General features: G+C 48.2%; 1 protein-coding gene across 1 annotated transcript in view; it reads left to right on the top strand.

The window, feature by feature from the left end:
- Window positions 1-23,829, top strand: part of gpc5a (glypican 5a) — a 72,548-nt gene that overhangs the window by 16,745 nt on the left and 31,974 nt on the right. The window contains exons 3-6 of the mRNA XM_084668078.1: window positions 6,461-6,921; window positions 7,068-7,301; window positions 8,581-8,714; window positions 8,852-8,977. Of these exons, the coding sequence (XP_084524204.1) occupies window positions 6,461-6,921; window positions 7,068-7,301; window positions 8,581-8,714; window positions 8,852-8,977 (955 nt within the window). The remainder of the gene's footprint in view (window positions 1-6,460; window positions 6,922-7,067; window positions 7,302-8,580; window positions 8,715-8,851; window positions 8,978-23,829) is intronic.

The following is a 23,829-nucleotide window of genomic DNA, read 5'->3' as shown; positions in this document are numbered from 1 at the left end:
ACAGTTGTGAGCAGGTGGCATCAGAATGTCTTTGAACCAGGAGACACAGTAGAAAGAAAAAAAAAAAGATTCCTGTGGAATTTCTATCAGGCTTCACTTGGGACCAATGTTTCCATAGAGACACTACTGCAACGGGGTCCAGTAGATGGAAATTGGATGGAGGTGAAATAGTGTAGTGCACTGGTGCAGTATGTTGTGGGCTCTCTGTAAAGTGTGGTTCAGTATTCTACTGTGTACCTTACAGGAATCTGAAAATAAAAGATGTCAATAAGTGAACCTTTGCTTGGTAGTACATCTTGGATGGTGATGTGAGAACACACACACACACACACACACACACACATACACACACACACTTCATCAAAGCCAAAGAAGACAAGCAGAACACAAAGCCTTTTATGGCTGATCTGAACATCTGATCTTTGTTGTCCTGCCAGCATGCTCACGACATGGTGGGCTGAGACACACTCCTGTACTGTGTGTGTGTGTGTGTGTGAGAGACATAGAGTGTGTGTGTGTCATGGCGTGCCCAGGCATCGTTCCTCCTGTCTCTGGGTGACGGCGAGTATGAATTGCCTCTCTCCAACTATATATGAACCCAACCCCTTAAAGACGAGGGATTCCCGCTGTTTAGACACACGCATACACACACATATACACACACGCTCACTTCCATCTCCCTGCCTGACCGACCCCATTCCTGACTGACATATATCTCATAGACACACAGTGACACAGGCACACACACGCAGACGCACACATTGCTCTCGTGGAGAAAAGCCTCGAAACGTGCAGAGACAAATAGTTAAAGGCCGACTCCACCCTCGAATCTCAGTCTGTTTGAGTAGCTCCACTTTGACTCCCAACTGCACCCCACCTCCCTGTAACATTTGAAACGTAATGGATAGTTGAAATGGCCTTTCTGCGTGGGAGTGTATAAGTAGAGGTCTACTGTGCCCGGGGTCATTATCTTTAAAGGCCACTTCAAAAAATAAACGGTGTATTTGTCAAACCAAGGTTGACTACAGAGAGTCTGTATTGGACTTCATCCATCATAGATATCAAGCCTCCTTAAGTTCTTTCCTTCCACTCACTGGGGCGGTCATTACTCAACACGTTGAAATTCATTGTTGATGTGGGCCCTGAAATTGGAAAGAAAAATGTCTCCCCCTACTGGTTAGAGTGTAACCCACGCCCTCTCTCTCTCTCTCTCTTTCCCTCTCTCTCTCTCTTTCCCTCTCTCTTTCCCTCTCTCTCTCTCTCTTTCCCTCTCTCTCTCTCTCTCTCTCTCTCTCTCTCTCTCTCTCTCTCCTTCCCCCCTTCCTCCTCTGTGTTTATCAGCCAGTCTTTGAAGACATCATCAGCGTGGTCTTAACGGCTCTTCAGTTTCATAAGCTGACTAGCCAGCTCGTCTGGCTGGGTCTGGCTGACAGATCACACCTTGGGATCACAATCTTCACCCGCTGCCCCTCTGGGTTTGATGGGGGAGATTTAAAGAGCTCACTGCTTCCAGGTTGTTTGAGTATCCAGTCTCTTTATGTTTGTGTGTCAACAGTGGGGGAAATCCCAGCCTATTTCGCTCTCACTGAGCAAGTACACGCGTGTTGTTGTGGTGATGCGTACGTGTATTTCTCTTGCGCGAGAGATAGGGGAGATAGGAGATGAAAACAAGAAGGGGGAGTCATAGAGAGTCGCCTTTCCCTTCCCTTCCCCCCCCCTCCCCACCCCCCCTCCCGAGGCCTGACCATGCCTCGTACCGCAGGGTTAAACAGCCCCCTGTCTCCTATAACCAGATCAGTCTGCATTATTGAAAATGAGAAATTCTGCAATTAAGAGTCAGAGGGGAAGGCAAATGGGATGAGAGGAAAAGCCTTTTAGCCACGGAGGCTGGCATGGCAACGCCTCGGCAGGATTGTATTAAAAACCCTTTCTGCAATTGTTGTATGATTTAACATGTGTCAGTCTAATGGCTGGAACGGCCGCACGGTCAAACATGGATTGTTTCTAATAGGGTGGGATTGATTTGGCATATTAGCATGCGTGGGGCGGCGGTCGCCAGGGTGGATGGACAGATTGATGGCTTGGTGTGGAGGTTGTTAGTGACACTGGGTGGTGCAGTGTGTAGAGGCTGAAATTGCTGGCGGACAGTCCCGTGTGTGAACATTGGATGATGGTAGTATGCTATGAGCCCGCACATGCACAGACATAGGAACACACACACACACACACACATGCTCAGTTTGGATTTGGACTGATGTCGTCCACATGGCTGGTAGGAGGTCACAGAGTGAAGCCAGATCTCCAGGTGTCTGTCACACTGCTTTATATCACACACATGCACGTACACCACACGCTCACTTGTTCAGACCAGACCTGTTGGTTGATCACATTGATTTTCTTTTGGTCTACCTTGGTGATAAGCAGACATGCTTTGGCAGTGTGCAATGGCACAGGTGTATTTTTTTTTTACAAGAGCTTGAATGTAGTTTACATAATCTAAGTGTTAAAATATCAAGATACTGGGAAGCACCAGAACCATAGTGCCAACTGTAAGGTAGGAAGGAATAAGGACCTCCAAGAAGAACTATTTGTTCAACTTTCTGAGACCAGGATAACGGGAACAATTCTACAAAACCCTAAATAAGCATCCTGAATTTCTTAGATGCTATAAGATATCTCAAGATATTGAACGGCACATACAGGAGGTGGTTATGTACGTTCCTCTGTGCTGGAGACTCGTGGTGCCTAGTGTTTTTGTTGGGTCTTTTTGGTGGAGTTCCCTTTTTGTTCTGTAATCAAGTGTCTGTAGCCCCTGGGAGATACACACACACACACACACACACACACACACACACACACACACACATAGGAATCAGTGAAGCATTAACCCAGGCCCTAGGAGAGCTGTTGACTGGGGCCGAGACACAGGAGCCCACCTCAGAACAAATGGTTGTCATTAAACAGGTACCAGGAGAGCCATGATAAACAAAGAGAGCAGCTGCATAATTCCACTCCACCTCTGTCTGTGTCTCGGTGCCCCCCCCACCCCCACCCCACCCTCAACACCCCTCACCACCCCACCAAGCTCCCCTCTGGGGCCAGAGGACATAATGACATGGGGATACGGGGAACACCATATTCCTTTCTTCCCTGCCGTTTGTCTTGAGAAGTACCTCAACAATCTCAGATACAGTTTCGAGCGTGAGTCATCACAGCATCTGTAAGTAGGCGACTAACCTGCCTTTTGTTCGACAGAGACACAGTAAGCCGTTGGTCTCCAGCCTAGTTCAGCCCCAAACCCTGCATGGTTCCTTCAAGCAGTAGCTTCAACCTCCAGGCCTGGCCTCCAGGAAGATAGGGGAGGAACGTCTCGTGCTTGTTCTGATAGTGGCATCGGTGCAAGTCGCTCAGGAAGGGTGGGTGGGGGGGGTAGGGAGGACATGGTGCAGGGTAACAGGTTGTGTGTCTGGGTCATGTCGGCACTCTGCTGCAGCATTTGGGCGTCTGTCTGCTCTGCTAGTGCTGTATCCCAAGCCTTACCGGGGCCTATACACTCATGCTGACTCCCTGACACACACGCGCAAGCTCTGATGGAACTCAAATTCTTCCTGACAATGGCACGAGTGTGACCGTTGAAGTTTGTGTTGCTGCAGCCAGCAGCATTGGAACTAGCTTCAGGGGAAAATGAAAGGAAAACACTTCAAGTGTTTGGGGAGGGGAGCCGAGGCGTCACTGTTGTGTATCCCAGGTCTAAAGCGACCTAAGAGCTTTCAGGTGGGCTTCCTCCCTTTTCAATCGAGACTCTTTGCCGTAGTCTGTCCTCTGGTGACCCTCCTCATCCTCACTAATCAGTCCCTTCTCTGTGTGTGTTGTTCCTCCCTCTCTGCTCTTCCCCTTTTGACTGTCTTTTGTGACTTGCCTTCACTTCTTGCGCCACGCTCCATCACCCTGCCCTCTCTCTTTTTCCCTCTCTTCCTCTCTCTCCCCCCCACATGCCCTTTCTTCTGCCTCTCCCTCCCTCTCTCTCCTCCTTCTCCGTCTCCCTGATCCCTCACCTTCCTCTCCCCCCTCTCCTCCTTCACCTTCTCCCACTCCTTCTCCCTGTCCCTCCCTGCACCCTCTCCCTTTTCTTCTCTCTGTTTCTGTCCCTGTCTTTCTCTCTCTCTCTCTCTCTCCCTCCCCCTTCCTCTCTCTCTGTATCCTTGGGCGTCCCCTACAGTTGATGCCGGCGGAAAGTCTGGGAGGCTGCAGTCAGCCTCTTATCTCATCTTGCAGAGGCTTTCAAAGAGAAATAAGCTGCAGGGAGACTGCAGTAGAAAGGTCGTTTTTCACCTTGTCTTTCACTTAAGGCAGTCTAAATGACTAGTAATGTATACTTTATGATCAGGAATCAACGGCGAATAGGCCATACTATGGAGGGGGAGATTCTGTGCGTGCGTTTAGGACAATGGCCCGTTACAAAGTTAAGAGGATAAATCCAAATGGTAAATTAGGGGCACATTTCCCCGCTGAACTTTCAATGTCCCTCTTCACGGCTGTGGGCTACCTGTTGATGCCTGTCACATCCGCGCTCCTCTGCCCTGCGCTCCTCTCCTCTGTGGGTACGACACACACTCTTTGTGCTGCTTGACAAGTGGGATTCATTAGCCGGCCAGGCTAATCTGGCGAAGCCCCCCAGAAGCGGGGCGGTAATCCCTGTGGGACCTTCAGCAGCTCTGCTCAGCCACATACAGCAGGTGCTCTGCTGGAGTAATCCCCCCACGCACACGACGTGCAGGACACACACACACACGTACACTCATTCATCCACGTATACATAACACACACACACATGGGTATACACATCTATGCTTGTACATAGCCACACACACCCATATGCGCACACACCTCAGGTCAACACGTTCCTGTCAGGGAATTCAGCCACGGCAGCGCCACCTTTACCCTGTCACCCTGTCACCCTCTCCTCTCTCCTGCTGGTGCATCAGTGCCCAGCTCTGCCCGGGCCTGTGGCTCCCAGGCCAGCCCTGCACATCTCTCCAGCCCCTCCGGCCCCTCTATCCAGGGTGCCCTGGGTCAATCTCTTTGCGCTGGTGCACACCATTCACGGCTCAGCCCCTCTACCCAGCCCTGGGCCCTCACCTTGGGGCCGGCCAACTCTCCACTACAACCCATGACAGGCACATGATGGGGGAATAGGCCCACGGGTCACTTCTTAGAGCAGGGTAGTGGAGAAAGGCGGGGGAACCGCTTGGCTAGCTAGAAGCTCCACTGCCTTGACCAGTTCCTTATTTTTTTTCTTTTCACATTGTAGGAATTGTAGGACCACATTTCACACTGTGCACCTGTTGGGAACGTGACTGCAATCTGACACAGTGGATAACCTGTGTTGTGAACGTGCATAGTTGCGACTTTCAAAGTTGATTTGCTGTTCAAACTGAGGAAGTCAGTCTGGTTTGAACAGTGTGCCCTGCGTCATGCTACTGTAACTTCCTTTTGCTTTGGGTGTCGTATCTGCTTGTGGGGGTAAATCACTGGATGAGGTCTGGTCCTGCTGTGCATATTGGAATAGGATTAGGAAGAATGAGTGTTGTTATCCTGGGGTATACATGCTGACGCACACAAACACACGCACGCACACACACACACACACACACGCACACACACACACACGTAAGCACACTGATATTGTTAACCAGACTCTGGTGGCAGAGACAGGGGGATGTCAGGATATGTTGGTTCCCTCGTGGCAGATTCACCAGCCCGTGCATAATTCCTGTTCATAACCAGAGAGGAACTCATAGAGGAACCTCAAATGTCACAGCTTCAAAACTTTACAAAGATAGACAGTTACCTCCTAAGGTATCCATGTCACCGACGTCAGTCAACTGATTAAGCCTACGGTAGTCGTACAACGACAACTAAACATTTGTTTCATTGACAGTGACAGTGTGAAATAACTCAGTCTTGCCTCAGCAGGGTCTTTGTCATTGATCTATTTCTCTGTAGTTCTCTCCTTCAGGCTCTCTCTCTCTCTCTCTCTCTCTCTCTCTCTCTCTCTGTCTCTCTTCCTCCATGCTTCTCTCTTTTCTCTCTCAACTCTCAGTCCTCCCGTCTGTCTCTGTCGGGTGTTGCCTGGGGCCGGTGCTGCAGCAGCTCTGCTCTCCCATCCTGGCCTCAGTAGGGTTCCAGGCAGGGGGCCCGGCCCAGCCTCCTGTCCTGCTAGCTTCCCCCAAGCACTGCTCCAGCTCTGCAACTCCTGCTGCGCTGCCAGAACAAGCCTTTGAATCTCCTCTCCTCCTCCTCTCCCCTTCTTCTCTCCCATCCACACTCATGTTCAGAAGAACTTGGGTCAGTCACACATTGACCCAAACTGAACCATGTAGGAATGAGAATATCCATTTATTTTGAGCATATTTCTTCTGTTTCCCTCGCCCTCCTACCCTCTCTCTCCTTTGGACAGAGACCTTGGAGGGTTTAATGAAGCAGACGGAGAACCACACCAACACCCTCCTCCTGGAGTCCTACAGGAACATGGCTGCGGAGGCGTCCGCCCCCGTCGGGGAGCTCCTCACCGACGTCGGCCTCTTCATCCTGGGTTCGGAGCTCAGCGTGGACGACCTGGTCCAGCGCTTCTTCGACGCGCTCTTCCCGTTGGTCTACAACCACCTCATCAACCCGGGCCTCAGTGCCATCTCCCCCGGCTACGCAGAGTGCGTGAGGTCCTCGCGCCGCGACCTGGTGCCGTTCGGAGGGGCGCCCAGCCTTCTGGCCAATCAGATTGGTCGCTCGGGGGTCCAGGGCCGCCTCCTCCTCCAGGCTCTGCACCTGGGCATCGAGGTGATCAACACCACCGACCACCTGACATTCACCAGAGAGTGTAGACGAGCCCTGCTCAGGATGCAGTTCTGCCCTCACTGCCAGGTAAGACAATCTCAACAGCATGAATTCTAACGCACCTTGTTACAAATGTCCAAAACAACATGATGGTCCCATTCCTCAAACTGATGAATTCAAGAGTGCGTGTTTCAGTGTTATCGACAGTGTGTCTTGTTGCTGTGTCTGGCCAGGGTCTGACCCAGTCCAAGCCCTGCATGGGCTACTGCCTCAACGTGGTGCGCGGCTGCCTGGCCAGCATGGCCGAGGTGGACCCACACTGGAGGGAGTTTGTGCGCTCGCTGGAGGAGCTGTCGTCACGCATGCATGGCAACCACGACATAGAGCAGGTGCTGCTGGGAGTTCACACGCTGGTCCACGACGCCGTGGCACACGCCCAGAAGAACGGGCCGCGCCTCTCCGCCCAGGTAGGAGCCCTCACGGGGAGATGAGTTTTTTCACGGTTTGAGATGTTCCCTCAAAGCGTCTTGAGCTCAGCCGATGCTGTCATATGCTCAAATTCTTCACGAGTCATCGAAAGGATGAAATCACACATTCCATATCTTATATTCCATATTCCATACCTTATGTTTTGTGAGTTGGAGTGTTTTGGTGGTCAAACAGAAAGATCCTATTAGCCCGCAAGCACACAACCGAGATGTCTTCTGCAAAAATGATTGGTAGAGATGAGAAAGAGGTGAAGAGGAAGAGTACTTTCCATTTTTACTGTATGTTAATAGAATCCTCTAAACTCAGCCCACTATCCCAGCTGCTACCACTCTGTCACAGAAGAATGTGGAGCACAGACCAAACATAAGTGGCTTGAAATTGCACATACCACACAACAACAGTTTGCCTGGAACACTCCAAATATACCATGTGGGTAGTTCTCTAGTCAGCTCAGCTTGGATAGAAACGCTGCCCACTCAAGCCCAGGCCCAAGTCCTCCACCAAAACTATTTTTGGCTGTTACTGTGTATCGCTCTGGGGTCAGGAGTTATGTTATGATTTGCAGGCGGTCAGTATGGAAATGTTGCCGGGCAGCTACGTGTCTGTTTACATCAAGTGTATTTACCTTCTTGTCAAATGATGGCTGACAGCTGTCAACTGACTGGAGGCTAAGTGGGGGGTGCGGTGGAAATTTGTTTTTAATAAAGGCTCACATTTAGTTTGCTGGCCACTGGAGGAACCCCAAAGTCACCAACTAATCAAGGCTTATTGTTAGTGATTTTGGTAATAAGCTGTCCGTTAGTCCTGAATTTTCCCTGGCCATAGGAATGCTGGATTTGTCTCAAAGTAACTCTGCCACCTTGTGGAGGGACGCTGCCCATGCGCTCTTCATAGCTCCCTGCTATGAGAACATTAGGTGAGGTGAAAGGTGAAGGCCTCCGCATTGGAAAACATGTCAGTTGAACACGGAAGCACACCAGCAGAACAACATTTTACAACTAAACAAGCTGACAAAGGAGCCTGGAGCATAAACAACCTATTCTCTGCCTCAGTGGCCAACTCATTGATTTCTGTTGTTCCTTTGGGATTAGTCTGATTGCTTTGTGGTTGCTCCATAGAGAAGTGTTCTACATCCAAGGAGGAAAACCAGGCCTTGTTCATGCTCCCCATGTGCTGCACCTTCCCTACCAATTACAACTGTGTACTTGTGCGAATAGAGAACGTGTGTCTCACATCTTCTCTCTGGCCACACCACAGGTCCATAAGGTGTGTGGCCACCCCAATAGAAGGCCTGCCCAGTCTGTCAGTGTCCAGCAGGGCGGCGCTAGAGAGTCCATCCCTCTCAAAGCCCCCCTGAGGGAAGCAGTGGACTCCCTGGCCACCAGGAGGAAGTGAGTAGTGAACACACTCGGCGCGTTGCCTCGTTTCTCATTCGACCTTCTTACTTATACGCACACAGGACAGTGTGCTGTGTGTATATACTGCATGTGTACACGGGGCTGTAAGTGTGTGTGTGTGTCATGTCTAGGGAGTTCCTGAACAGCCTGCGTCTGTACCGCACGTTCTACGGTGGCCTGGCCGACCAGCTGTGCGTGAGCGAGCTGGCGTCTGCCGACGGTCACTCCTGCTGGAACGGAGCCGATGTGGTCAAGAGGTTAGACCCACGCACACACACACACACGCTCACATGCTGTGCTCAAACGCTCGCTCCCCCCTCCCCCGCCAGTCACACGCCTTCTCTGGAAGAATTGACTGCTTGTCTTTTATCTTTGATATAGCGTGTGTTTTGTCACCGTATGTCAATTGTCTGGCCTGGTCTTTTCTCGTCAGTATCTAATAGCAACCTCACAGCCCCGTGTCTCCATCTCACCTGGTCTGTCATCAGTCAAGGACCCCCCTATAAATCCACCCCCGGTGGTATTTCCTCCAAACTGTCATCTGCTGTCAGCGCTGTTAAAAGGCAGGTGGGCCCATAATTCAAACCGAGGGGGGGGGTTGGGTATCAGGTTTGGGTGTGTGTCCACCAGTAGAAGATGACAGGTCGGCAAATGCAGTGTCACAGCTGGTGGGTGAGAGAGAGGTCAAGACTGGCTAGCTACTGTAGCTGTCAAGGCTTTGGGACTGCACTGCCCCCAAGTGGACGGATGGGTCAACTGCAACTGAGGTTGCATCCTGTCCTCATCTCCTTGTTCCTTCATCCTGTCTGATTAGTCCACTGGTCAGATAAGAGGAATCTCCTGTTTGACATCCTTCGTAATGCAATGGTTTCCATTATGCAAAGGCCCAACCTGAAGATTAGCAGTAGAAGACAAGGAGAGGAAGGAAGACTCCACCGCCACCAGTCTGATTGCTGCCTTTTGTTCTACACCCTTCTTCCTATTAGCCTATCACTCTATATCACTATCCTGGTCGACCCAAGCAGGCCAGGGGGCAGGTGATAAATAACAGCCAGCCCATAGGACTGGAGCTAAGCTGCCACAGGGAGGGAGGGGGGCGGGGGGGAGGGAGGGAGGGAGGAGGGGAGGGATAAAACCAACACAGAGAATGGCGGGTGATTTACGAAAGAGGCATCTATGACTTGAAATGGCTGGGTCCTATGAGTTTGTGTGAGTTTGAGTGTGTGAGTGTGTGTGTGTGTGAGTGCATGCGTTTGATGTGTTGTCTTGTGGTTGCTTAATAGCTACCAGCATCCTGACACATTGTTCTACGGCCTGTAAGATGAATTAAGTTGCACAAGAGCTTTAGTACATTTTTATATAAAGGTAAGCAGAAAGCCAGAGATTGAAGAGAGCGATTTAAAAGCGCACACCCACATCTGGGTCCGGGCTAACAATGAGATAAAGACAGATCAGATAAAGATGAAGCGAAGCACAACAAGCTTTCATCTTGACTTCCTTCATTTCACTATGGTCAGAGAGCTGCTCCACGTAGCTCACGTCACCCCCCCTATCCTAACCTGAACCTGGGAAGAAAAACAAACGACAAACTGTTTCACTACTGTTCCATGAATGTGGTCTGGTGTGTGTGTTTTGTCCCAAGGGATGAGACAAACCCGAGGAGAAGAATTCCACTGTTCCTGCAGACATGATCCATCATTCTAGCGGCCCATTGACATGCTGACACGCTCTAAAATGTGATTTGTGTGCTTTATAACACCATCGCAGACCGGGTAAATACCAGGACCAGCTCCAGTTCCTCCACATCCTCTTTTGATTGCGCGGTGGAAAATAATATAAAACGAGACAGTTTGTCTTTTCAAACGGAGAGGGGAGACAGATGACTCTCCTGGTTTGGGGACATCGTCTGTGTCGGTGCAGGAAAAGGTTAGCAGATTCCCACATTCTTTCTCCATCCGTCACGGACACACAGAGTTGTGCTGAAAGGCTGGCAGACTGCCAACGAGCAGCCCTCTCTCTCTCTCTCTCTCTCTCTCTCCCTGCCTCTCTGCTGGGACCTGTCTGTCGGATACAAGCCTCCAAACTTCAAATGAAAAACTATGGAGGCGTCAACTGGCCCATCCACTGTCTCTCATCCCACCGTGACTCACTGACAAATAAACGTATCTGAGTCATGGGGATAGAGTGCAGGGGTCCTCTCTCTCTCTCTCTCTCTCTCTCTCTCTCTCTCTCTTCTCTCTCTCTCTTTCTCTCTTTCTTTCTTTCTTTCTTTCTTTCTCTCTCTCTCTCTCTCTCTCTTTCTTTCTTTCTTTCTTTCTTTCTTTCTTTCTTTCTTTCTTTCTTCTCTCTCTCTCTCTCTCTCTCTCTCTCTCTCTCTCTCTCTCTCTCTCTCTCTCTCTCTCTCTCTCTCTCTCTCTCTCTCTCTCTGTCCGCTTAGCTCTCTCTCTTCTTCTATCTGTTTTGCTCTTTTGTCTCTCTGTTTCTATCGCTCACCCTCTTTCTCTCTCTCTGCACAGCTCTCTCTCTGTTTCTTTGTTCTGCCCTCTTGATCTTGAGCTCAACATTTATCCCTCCCGTTCTTGTTTCTTTCCCTCTCTCCCTTTCTGACAATATTTTCCATTTTAGTTGTGTGATCTAGAAGCTTTTCTGTTAGAATTAAGTAGCTCGCCCCCAAGGGAGATTGTTAAAAAACAGGTCCCCTCGTTTCCATAGTGACTGGTCTGGAATGCCCGCCCAGTCTTTTATCTTGATGGTGCCCAGTTCCTGTCCAGAGGGCCAATGAGCATGGACTTTATTGTAGCAAAACTCTGACAGAGAGGCTCTAGTTGGCTAATACAGTTCTGCATTCCCTGTGTGCCAGATATGCAGGAATTTCACAATTTTAACCAATCATTTAAATGGTTCCAAGTGCAATCCCCTCCAAGTCAGTATACCCAATGAGCTAAATCAAATAGGCCCTGCTGTTAAAACCCTACTGCCTCAACGAGTGTAATGTGAACTTGCTAATGTTTAATTCATGCATTCGGCTATGGTGCAGTTTCCTCTTAATATCCTCCCATTCTAATCCAGTCACCCTGTGCACACACTCACCAGGTGTTTGTTGTGTGCTCTCTAACGGGCTTGTTCTAATTGTCTACAACAGGACTCTTTGTACATCTGGTAATCAGCTCGTTGACCTTGCTCTCTGTTTGAATTCAATATGCAATCTGCTGCCGGCCAGATAAATATGCATCTCTCCCAGCAGCCGAGCGCTGAGGCTGCGTGTGGCCTTTCATTTTAATAGGCCTCCCCGAATGGCGGAGTAGGTGGCCAACTTAACCCTGCAACCCTCAACACACCCACACATACATACACCCACACACACACACACACACACACACATGTGTAAGCACACCCACTAACATTCACCCCCTGCGGAACTTGAAGCTCATAGAATCGTTTTGGGTTTGAACTGACAAACACTGCTAAAAGCAGTGTTGAAAGCTTGTCTCATAAGCACGTTTCAGGAATACTCTACTGTTAGGTACTGAGTGATCACACTGGTGTATATCCACGAGAGGTGGAGCTACCTGGTGTGACTTGAGGGGGAGGGGGGGGACGTAGTCCATGTGATGCTTTTAAGAACTGCTAATAGGTATTTATTGAATAAGCATCAAGGGTTTAAATGCCTTCTCAGATTTTCTGGCCTACCTGGGACAAATCCAATTTAAAGACCTTCAGATCCTCTAAGCTTTGCTATAGATTCTAGTAAGCCACTGAGCCACAGTTTATCGATCACGTCCAACTCTTCACCAGTAGGTATGCCTTTGAAGAATGGGTAGTTAAATGTCTACAGTATATTTAAACGCATTTAGCTCTACGAACTCCACATCAATCCATTCGACAGGGGGACATCTTTTGGTGTTGTAGTGTTTCTGTTTGTCCAACAGAGGGCGCTCCATCCATTTGGTTAGGCCTTCACAGGGCATGTTATCAAGGCTTCTTAGTAGAAAGAAATCCATGCACTGCACTTATACAAAAACATTTCTGTGCGGACGATCAGTGTGATTTAAATTTTTAAGGAATTCATTTTTAAAGATAAGCACATGCAAAACAACCAAAATAGCCCTAATCAGTTCTTTTCTAATCACCTTCAATAGATTTCCGTGTATTCATGATAATTCCACATTATGTAAAGTGCAGATAAAACACAAACATTAAACCAAACCCAGCCAGTGCCTGGCCTCCCCTGCTCGCCCCAATCACCCTAAGGACAGTTAAGTGTGAGTACCAAACTGCTCCTGCAGCATGTGAGTGATAGCGGAAGAGAGGGGAGGGAGGAAGGGGCTCGTCTGGGTAAAGCCCCACTCTGCTGCAGCCAGCGCAGGGCTGGGCCAGAGAACCACAAAAACCACGTAGACTGTCTGAGGTCGGAGAGGAGCATGGGTCGGATTCCACTTCAACATGGCCCCACATCCCTCTCAGAGCACCCGGAGGGCGAGACGAGGAGGAGCGGAGGGGGGGGAGAAGAGGGTAAAGGGAGAGTGGGGCGGATAGGGGAGAGGGAGATGGACGCTCCGGAGGATAAAAGGCATGGAGGGACATCGGACGACGGGAAGCAAATAGGACACTCTGAGACGGAGGGGGGGGGGCGGTTATTCCCAGATGACCACACTGACAGTAAAGGACAAGGCCAGCCAGTCCATGGATATGAGGCAGGGAATGTAGACCGAAGGAGGGAGAGAGGGAGAGGGAGAGGGAGAGGGAGAGGGAGAGGGAGAGGGAGAAGGAGAGGGAGAGGGAGAGAGAGGGAGAGAGAGGGAGAGAGAGGGAGAGAGAGAGAGAGGGAAAGGAGAGAGAGAGAGAGAGAGAGAGAGAGAGAGAGAGAGAGAGAGAGAGAGAGAGAGAGAGAGAGAGAGAGAGAGAGAGAGGGAGAGGGAGAGGAGGCGGGGAGAGCGTGTTAAGTGTTAGTCAGTCCTCAAGTCCTTGTGTTCATTTGTGTGGGTGTGTGTTTCAGTATGTGCGAGTGTTTGTTGGTGCGTGCGAGTGTGTGTGTGTGTCTCTGATCCATCGGTACACGGCCTCCTCTGTCCCGGGTGGTGCCTCTTGTGATCCAGCACAATCGATCAGCACAGGGATGTGTACCCTGGTTTACTGAAGGTCGAACAGGAGCACGCTCTCACATACAGAGTTCACAAGGCTGGAGGGACCATCCTGCTGGGAGGGTGGGTGGGTGTCTGTGTTTGCGTGTGCATATGTTTGGGAATTGTGTGTTTGTGTGTCTTGTTCACGCTGTCTGTTGACTCCAAATATTTCTTATAATCATCATTAGTCACCCTATCTTGACTAAGATGACTGGTCCTAGCATCTGGAATCACACACACACACGCACACACGCACACACACACATACACACACACACAATCATTTGTGGGGAAATTGAGGAGGTCCTATATCTACCAGAGGATGTAGTCAACTTTACTTGTGGTAAAGGGATGTCTGGAGACTGGAAAAAGGTGCCTTTGGTATTCTAGCACATCCAGTGAAAATGCCTTGACCAACACATTAGAGTTAGGGCAGATTTTCTCTCCAGGAGAGATGTTGGATTCTGCAGCTAAGAAGGGTTAGACAGCGACCAAAGGAAGTTTAACAATTCATTCTTACAGTGAGAGATTCATAAGAACAAACACCCGCGGGTGCCGCGTAGCGTGAGCTAAATCTGAACTCCTCCCCCCCCCTCCCTCTATTCATCGCTCTCTTCATGATTCATCCTCCTGTCTGCCTCATGACCACCATCTGAAAACACACACACAGGTATTCTTGTATACACACACACACACACACACAGGTAGACAAACATACAGTGTCTTATACTCATAATTATAGTGCCAAACAGAACTTTAAAAGCTAAAGGTGATTAAACCATCGACAGTGTTAGTATTAGTTGTACATCTTCTCGGTCCCTTGGCCCTCTTCAGCAGCACTTTAAGCTTTGTTATTTTACTGGGTTTAATTTAACTACTTTGATTTGACTTCCAAATAGCTTATTTTTTTTGCTCTGAAAAGTTTGATTGGAGAATGAAAGACTCCTTTCAAAAGGAGAATATTTGTCCTTTTACTTCGGCTAAATGAAGGCTGGGAGGGACACAGATAAGACGAGAGAGAAATGACAAGAAATGAAACCAGAAATGACAGCAACAAGTAGGTGTGTGTTTATCTGCCTCTTCTGGAAGCAAGTATGGCACTGTATAAAAATAGTGACTCATTTGTTAAATAAACCAGTTTCCAATATTGAGCCTTAGAGTGAGAAATACAGTAAACAAGAACAATTCATTGGAATTTCAGTTGCGAGTTTATCACATTTACATTTAGTAGTGACTTAGAGTGACTTACATTAAGTACAGGGACATTCCTCCCATAACAAGTAGGGTGAAGTGCCTTGCCCAAGGACACAATGTAATTTTTGCAGAGCCGGGAATTGAACCGGCAACCTTCTGATTAATAGCCCGATTCCCTAACCGCTCAGCCATCTGGCCCCACGTGTGATCCCATACATACATGGGTGGCATTTTGACGGTAACAGAAAGCCGTAAACTTCACTGCTCTAAAACAGGCTGCATTATGTATCAACTCATACAGTCACAGACAATAAACAAGCCTTCTATTTCAAATGGTGTAAATATCTTGACAGACTGTACAATACCAGTTAGTTTTTTGAGGTTACAAATTTTTTTCTTGGATCTGAGTTTAACTACCCATAACAAAGTTATTGTACATGTTGGCTGCTACACGACTTTGAATCCGGCCGTCTTAAGGAATGTCAACAACCCACTTCCTGAGTTAAAAGCCAGGTGTTAAACCTTGCTCATTACTACGCTACCTCTGCAGAAGGGGCCGAGTCCGGAGGTTTCCGTGAGTGTATTTAAACAGCTCTTGATTTTTCTGGGACGATGCAACACAAAGGTCTTTGATGCGCTGCAGCCTGGGATGCTCCCAGTCTGCGCCCCCCATCATCATAGTTGTAAATGTTGTCCTGCTGTTTCTATGGAAACGGCACGAGGCCCTTATTAAAAAAAATAAAAGTTTCACCTTCTCGGAGTGTGCCCTTTACCTGACAGCCAAGATAAACGACCTGAGTTCTGGGACGACGGCAGCACAAACATGCATCTCTGCTCACCCGGCCGTGCTGATTGGCTCTCCAGGAGCCTCTTATTTACCTTAATGGTGAGAGGGGAAGAAGGAACTGGGGGGGGGGGGGTTGAGGTGGGGTGTGTGTGGTGTTGGTGTGTGTGTATGTTGTGGGGTAACATCCCTTATTTAGTCCACAACCTTGAACCCCTCCTGCCAGAAATGGAAGGAGAAAAAAAAAACTCCCCTCACATCATCGAGCTACCCAGAATGCACCTGCGCCCGGTGACGTCGTATGTCACCTTCAGCTCGGGTCCGCGATGATGACATGCTCGATCAGCTCCGGCGTTCGCCATCTGCCGCGTGGCGCCTCCTGCGAGGCGCGCTGGGTAAAGAGGGCTGAGGCGCGCTGGGTAGAGAGGGCTGAGGCGCGCTGGGTAGAGAGGGCTGAGGCGCGCTGGGTATAGAGGGCTGAGGCCCCGAGCGACTTGACTGGCCGTCCTGCAGCAGGGCCGCAGGTGCCAGCGGGAGATGTGATGGCCACGCAGGCTGGAGGGGCAGCCCGAACCCCGATGAGGGCGAATCCATCACGCTCAGCTGTTTAATATGTCAGGCTTGGCTCCCCCTCCGTCGCGCCTCCTCACTGTGATCCGCACTGACACTATTTTGTGCCTGTGTGTGCACTTCTCTTGTGTGAGACACACGCCCGGCTCTTGAATGAAAAGAGCTTACTTCCTCCCGGCGATATACAGTATACCAGCCCCCCCCCCCCCCCCCCCCCCCCCCGGGAAACAAGCCGACCCAAGCGATCTTCAGGAGCGCCGATGCACGTGGGGATGCAAAAGAAGGGCTGAGCTTGATCCGCCGCATATTTCCCCAATCCCCTCCCCCCATCCAGACCCGAACACCCCAACCGAGTCTCAGCAGCACAATGAAATAAATGATTGACAGGGCCCTTGTTCCCCCTCCTCCCCCCTTCTCTGCCAGAGAGCTTTATAAAGGCGGCGATCTGCAGTGATTGAAGATGAGCGTTAGATAACATGGGATGACCTTTAAAGAAAGGAGGGGGTGGGGGGGGGTGGATGCCGTCGCCCTCCCTAGGGCTCCTCTGTGTTTCCTCCTGCCTTGTCTTGACACTTACTCTGGAGTTTTCTGGAGTGGAGCCGAGTGAGCTGGCAGCCGTATCTGATCCTCCAGTAATTTACTGAAGCCGATAAGGCAGTGGTAGCACAGTGATTATTCCGGCTCTTTCTGACAGCCCCTGCGCTCGTCCCATAAAACCGAAATTGGGTTGAACTAGCTAATGCAGATAGAGGAGTAACCAGCAGAGTGATGACCTAAACGAAGGAACATGGCGAGAATCGAGAAACTATTTGTGGTCCGCACCCTTCATTTGACTGCTTTAACTGAGGCTCCATTGGCCCGATCGTGTCAGGTGTATGGGGGGTGAGGTCTGACTCCTGGACAGTTCCACTGGAGTTGACCGTGACCTTGGCCACAGACGGGGATTAGTGCTTCTCTGTCATAGCAGCCTCTCACTCTTCTTAAGTCCCATGGGTGTCCTGACTGTGGGGCCATGTACACAGTCCTGTCACCGTCACTTAGCTCACACACTAGCCCACACACACAGAAACACGTTCCGCGTCTGGCCAGTTTGCATGCGCATGCGTGTGTCTTTTTGGTATGTTTGTTTTTGTTTGTTATTTGTTCCCTTCCTTGAACCCTGCCCAACCTCAGCCAACCTGGCGAGTAGTGGACTTATATGGAGAGGGTATCCCTGAGTGAACAAGGTTTAGTATAAAGCTACAGTAGTAGCTTAAGTAGATACAGTAGATTTACAATTTAGTGCAAGCATCCACTGAATGACCAAATAATCTCTGCAGTCATGTCCTGGTGATTTCTGGTTTAATTTCAAACTGGATTCAAATATGGACTCCAAATCGACCCGCACAGCAGATATAAGGTGATGTCAGCGTGTTATGTGAAGTCAAAGTCATGAACACACGAGTGAGGCACCACAGTCGTGTGTCTGGATACTACGCTGAAAGTACATTTTTTCTTCACCGAAATATGAATTGGCATCCTGATCAGAACTGATTACCCAGTTCTAAAATCCTGAAGTGTCCGCTTGAGTTAAAAGCATGGCGCGTGTGGGGTTATGGATGTGTGTGTGTAGGCATATGCGTGAGAGAGCGTGCATGTGTTTGAGCCGAGCTCATCCCCAGCTGGGGATCCACAGAGGACACCAGAGCACTCTAACAGGCCTGTGGCCTCAGGGGCCCTCCTGGGGAGATGGACCCTCCGCTGCAGGCCCGGAGCAACATGAAGGAGCCACTAAATCAAGACGCAGAGCCTCATGAATCACGTCTCCCGGGGGGGGGGGGAGGGGGAGGCTGCAGGGCTTCATAACTGGCCAACTGTCAGTCTACATTGCCGACACGAGTTAAGGGGGTTGTGTAGGGCTGGACAGATTAACTGCTACAGGGCCTGAAATTCTGGCCAAAAGAATGTTGGACACTCAATAAATCTGCCTGATGTTAATGAATTACAGGATACAATATGATATCGGTGTGACATCATTTGCATCGCGTAATAAATACTTTAAGTCGAACAGTGAGTGGAAAAACTCAAGACAGTCTTTTGTGAAATTGTGCAATTTAACAAAGGCTCACATCCATGTCGATTCCTTTTCCAGTAGGATGGACGGTAATCATTTTTTTTGCAATCTGAAACCTTTCAACGGGCAAAAAAATCGAATGAAAAGGACTAGTTTACTGTCAGACATCAACAGGGGAAGCATTTAGCTTCTGTCATGTAACAAGCTTCTGGTTCTCAGCATCTGCTCCATCTGTGAGCACACAGTAGGATGTGCTGTACAGCATGCCTTCTGAAAAGTCCCTCACCTGCACTTGGAATGCACTGAGTCCTCTCAGCACTCCGGTCTGACTGTGTTGAGACACCGTGTGGAAACACAAACACAGATAGGAACCAGAGGATGAGAGGGGGACCAAAGCTCTGTGATCGCTGGACCGTAAAATTGACTTGGAATCAATACAGCAGCAAATGCAGCCTGCTATTTGAGGCCGACTTGTGGCACTCAACCCTGGTGAACTGGAGATCTCCGGGATGTTTTGGAGATATGTAGTCACCTACGGAACATGGACGATAACCCTTCCCAAGTGATTCATCATTCTCTGTCGTGCACCTCGACACTACGCAACGTCGTGAGCTACAAGGAGAGTGCCACCATATTGGCATATTTGCTTGGAGTTAAACGACCTGCTTTGAATAACCTGTGGGCTTTGCCTCAAAGATGGTTGCTGGGCTGTATACTATATGGACATGCACATACTAATTCACTGAGAAGCCAGAATGTGTTTGCCGTCCACAATCCCAACACTGTTGAGCTGAAAATACATTTGATTAAATCTCTTTACATTTACATTTTAGTCATTTAGCAAACGCTCTTATCCAGAGCGACTTGCAGCAAGTACTGGGACATTCCCCCGAGGCAAGTAGGGTGAAGTGCCTTGCCCAAGGACACAACGTCATTTGGCACGGCCGGGAATCAAACTGGCAACCTTCAGATTACTCGCCCGATTCCCTAACCGCTCAACCACCTGACTCCCCCTTTTACCCCTCTACCTTTCTGGTTGTCAAAGGTGTTTCCTAAACCCCCTGTATACTGTGAGAATTATACAATAACAATCGGGGGGTTACGATTACAGGGAAGAACGATATATAAATGTATAAACCCCCCCGACCTGTTGTTAATTAAGGGGGTCAAACCCCCCCGTAATTCGAACCCTGCTCCACTGCCTGCTGAACACTGTCACAACCAGTCAAGCCTAAGTCCACCATAAGAGCTCCAGATACAAGCTTTCTGCCTTCTCTTGCAGAGCCATCAGTGATACGCACACACAAACACACAAACACGTTTCCCTGTGGACCTTAATCAAACAATTCCGAAAGTGACAGAGAAGGAACAAGTTGTGGTTTCCTCCACCGCATGAAACAGCACATAAAACACGGATGTCAGAGAGGGGAAAGGCTTAGATCATACACTTCTTTCAAAGCATTTTCTTGAAGGGCTTGTAGTTGAAGCTTCCGGGTATGGACACACATTGCAGTGCGGCCAGACCACTGGTGAGCTTTGATGTGAAAAAGTTAAGCAATTAAAAATGTGTGTTTGGGGTTGGGTCGGTGGGGGGGGGGGGGGGGGGGTAGTTGTACAATTAAAGGTTACGGATGCAGATAGGGTGACTGCAATCGAAATGACAAATGGGACGTGTAGTTTTGTGGCAGGGAGCACATGTCTGCCTCAGCCTCATTATCATCTGTTTGTCCCTACTGAGGCCCTCTCGGCCTGTGGCAGCCAGATCGCCATGCCTACAAAGCACTGCGATTGCAAGTGTACCATCCAATCAGTCGCTGAAGTGTTTATTTTGCACCAGCATCCTGCCTGCACGCCACTCCATTTGATAGGCTGAGTACATCTGGGATTCGGGCGCTGTGGGCTTGTTGATTTGCTTACTCTTGTTTACAGAAGTGCTCATGAATTCATAATCGTTCTCTCTTTTCGTTGCTCCGCTCCCCCTCTCTCTTCCCCTTTCTTATTTACTGCTGGAGAAGTTTGGTCAACTCAGATAGAGATCCGCTTATCTTCTTACATTTTGTGTCACCGAGGAGCGGGGTTATGGTTAGTAACTTGATCATGTTGATAATCCGCCTTGGATTGAAACCGGTTCTGAGAAATAAAGTGGGATACTTTTTTTTGTTGGGGGGGGGGGGGGGGTTCTGCTGCAATACAAGAAAAAAGGCAGAAGTTAGGCAAAACTTCATTCTGTTCTTGATTTTCCCTACAGATAATTTTTTGAGAAGGAAAGAACTGTGCAGTGTTACAGTACATGGAAAAAATAATTGCATATCTATATCGGAACTTTTACTTTCAGAAAAGTGAGGCAAAAAACATTTGTAATTGCTGTTTGATAGCTCCTTCAATGGGTTTTAATCTGCATCTTTGCATGTTAAAACTTGTTTGAAAGCTGGTACACCTATATATGGATGACTTTTAAAAGATTTTGTCAAAGCTGGCACACCTACATAAAAATGATATTTCTACTGCTACTTCTGAACCCCGCATGAAGCTGTCCATTTCCACTAGAATAACAGATGCTTCTAAAACAACATGCAGCTATGAAACAAAGAGAAAGTGGAATATTGTACCTTTCAGTATAGTCTGGTGCTTTCTCCTGAGGGTGCATGACAGGCTGCATTTACACTTCCAGGCTGTGTCCTTAACAGATGCTTTTATCTAAAAGTGACACATAACCCCTGTGTGCAACCCCTTACCTGGAAATCAATCAAAATACGTAACTAGCTAATAACTCGCCAGGTGTCAGACTATTTGATCCCCCTCCAAGAAACTACTGCCTGGCTCGAGAAAAGCTAGTGTCCTGGCCTTGCCCTGGCACAGGTCAATACCACTTCAAGGCTCGCAGATTCCCAGTAATTGGAACGAAAAAGGCAGCAGCAATGTGTGGAGCAAAATCTCTGCCAATGGCACTATTGACTTCATCTGTTTTATCCCCCACGTCACCAGAAGGAGGGATGAGGCGCATGGATGCTCAGTTGATCCACATGCACACAGTTTAAATCCTCATCACTTTAATCCCATGTTAAATAATGTACCAAGGCAACTTTTCTCCTCTTATTTCTCTTATTAAATGTTGGCATTTGTTCCATCTAAAATAATCCTGCATAGTTTAACAATTCGTTGGAAGAGCTCTTTGACGTCACCTTATCTTGTATGTTGGTAAATTCATATGGTCTGGTATGCTAGAATGGCTCTCAGTAGATGTCTGCATGCTTGGGAGCCATATGGAGTTTCATATTTTTGTAGCATATCACTTCTTTTTTTTTATACCCAAAAAAGAATTGCTTGAGCAAAGCACGACAAACCACTTCATGTGATTGTAGGCAACAGATTCTATTCATTGGAACTGACATCTCTCGAGTTGAATGCATTCAATTTGCCAAGAGTCCCAATGAAGGAGTAGGCCTACCTAACAGTCGTCTGATGACGTGATTACAGTGGAGACCAAACTTGGTTGTGGAACAGCTGTCTGGGCTTCAGATTTGCTTCCTTTCTCTCTGAATGACCCAATCACATTTAATGTGAGGACACAATCATTTACTATTTTTAAATCCAAGCTTGTCAAAAATGTAACGGTTTAATTTTGTGTTTTCCACAGGCTGTGGGTAAATATATGTAAAATACATACATTTCTTGATGATTGGCATGAAGTGTTTGATTACCGCTTGATACCTTGCCACATACAGTACGGCAAAGACACTTTTAACAAATGCCTTGGGTTTGACAAGTAGGGTTGTCTTAATACTTTTAACTGAGATTTTTGGGATGATCTTGCATGGAACGTTTCAGCTGGTTACCTAAATACTGTCTTGGAGATGTGTAGTTGAATGTCTGCCTTCATCCCTATACTGACTTGCATTTACAAACAGTTTGGGGCACCACTTTAATGCACTTTGGCTCTATTTTGGATTGTTTAAGAAGACGTTGTGAGAGGAAAGAGGGTAGAAGGAGAACGTTTACCCTCAGAATACAGCACTTGAACATCAATCATGATGTAAGAGCGAAGTCCTCATTGTAGCATCCATAGACGGTGATGACCCATCAAAGAGGTATTATGATATTATTTGCCCTAGACTACAGTTTACCCTTCACAATTAGCCTGCTTATTCCCTGTTCCCATCTTATGCGAGCAAGTCATTATGCTTAGTAAATGGTGTTCTTTTTATAGCATACCTTCAGGACCTGAACCTCTGTTTCTGAATGGTTATATTATTCTGATGACTTGATTCCACTTTGCTCTAAGTCAGTGGAGGTACAATGAGGTCACAGAGGTCAATTAATCCTTTTCAGCAGAACTGACAGGAGAGAGGAGAGAGAAACCAAAATGACAGGAAAGAAAGGGGTGAAAGGGCAAAAAAAAGAATTGAAACAGCGATTGGGGGGAAAAAAGAAAAGAAAAAAGAAAATGATTGAAAATTTCAATCTCAGGCTGTCTCTGTGAAAGATGAGACGCAAACTAGGCCTCTCCTGGAAAGTGGATTGCTAGATGTAGGCACATACTGCTCTACAGAGAGAGACAGTCTTAAATTGGTTTGATTCCTCCTATTTTTGATGAGGCTCGATTACATGTTTTTTAGTCACCGGGAACGATGCATGATGAATGCTTCCATATGATGAATGCCTGTCACCCTCTAACACCTTTAAAAAGCAGGTTTACATTTTCTGCCTCTGTGGAAGAGCCCATGAGAGTTTTTACTGCAAGCGTGTTCCGATGTTCTCTGACTCTGTCTCCCACCGGCATTGTGAAATACATGTCCGACTGCATGAAAGAGAGCCTTTGGGTGAGGGGGAGTAGAGGAAAGAGAGAGAAGAAAGAGAGTGTGTGTGTGTGTGTAGGAGAGAGAACTTTTGACATAATCATGCTCATGTGTCAGAGAATATGTTTGAACAATCGCTGTACAACACTGCATTGATCTTTCCACAAAGTAAATGCAACAACTTGGAGGAAAATGAATCTACTGGCCACAAACCATGCAGTCACGTTTATAGGGTCTCCTGACACCTTTTCATTGGGAGGAATTGGGCACAGATGGTGCAGATGTAATCTTTCCACTCTCATATTAATCATTCAGTAGAGGACCCAGGAAAATGACTCAAGCATAGAGGTCATTTCTGAGTTGCCTGCTCTGGGATTGGTCTGGATGAAGTCGTTGAGTTCAGTCCAGAATGATGGACTCCATTTCTGGGGTCAAGTTATTTGCTCCTTTTCCTGGAGTGCAGATATGGTTAAACTACATGGTTAGACTAATATATTCAACAACATTCCTTTTTAAAACTAAATCAATTGTAAACATTTCCTGCATTGGCTTTGTTACAAGTTCAGTCACCTCAACTCATTTTTCAGTT

The sequence above is a fragment of the Hypomesus nipponensis genome, chromosome 12 (assembly GCF_054491055.1).
Source record: "Hypomesus nipponensis isolate SF chromosome 12, ASM5449105v1, whole genome shotgun sequence".
In the NCBI taxonomy this organism is placed as follows: Eukaryota; Metazoa; Chordata; class Actinopteri; order Osmeriformes; family Osmeridae; genus Hypomesus; species Hypomesus nipponensis.
The sequence above is the reverse complement of the archived record's forward strand: the minus strand, read 5'-3'. Positions and strand labels throughout refer to the sequence as shown.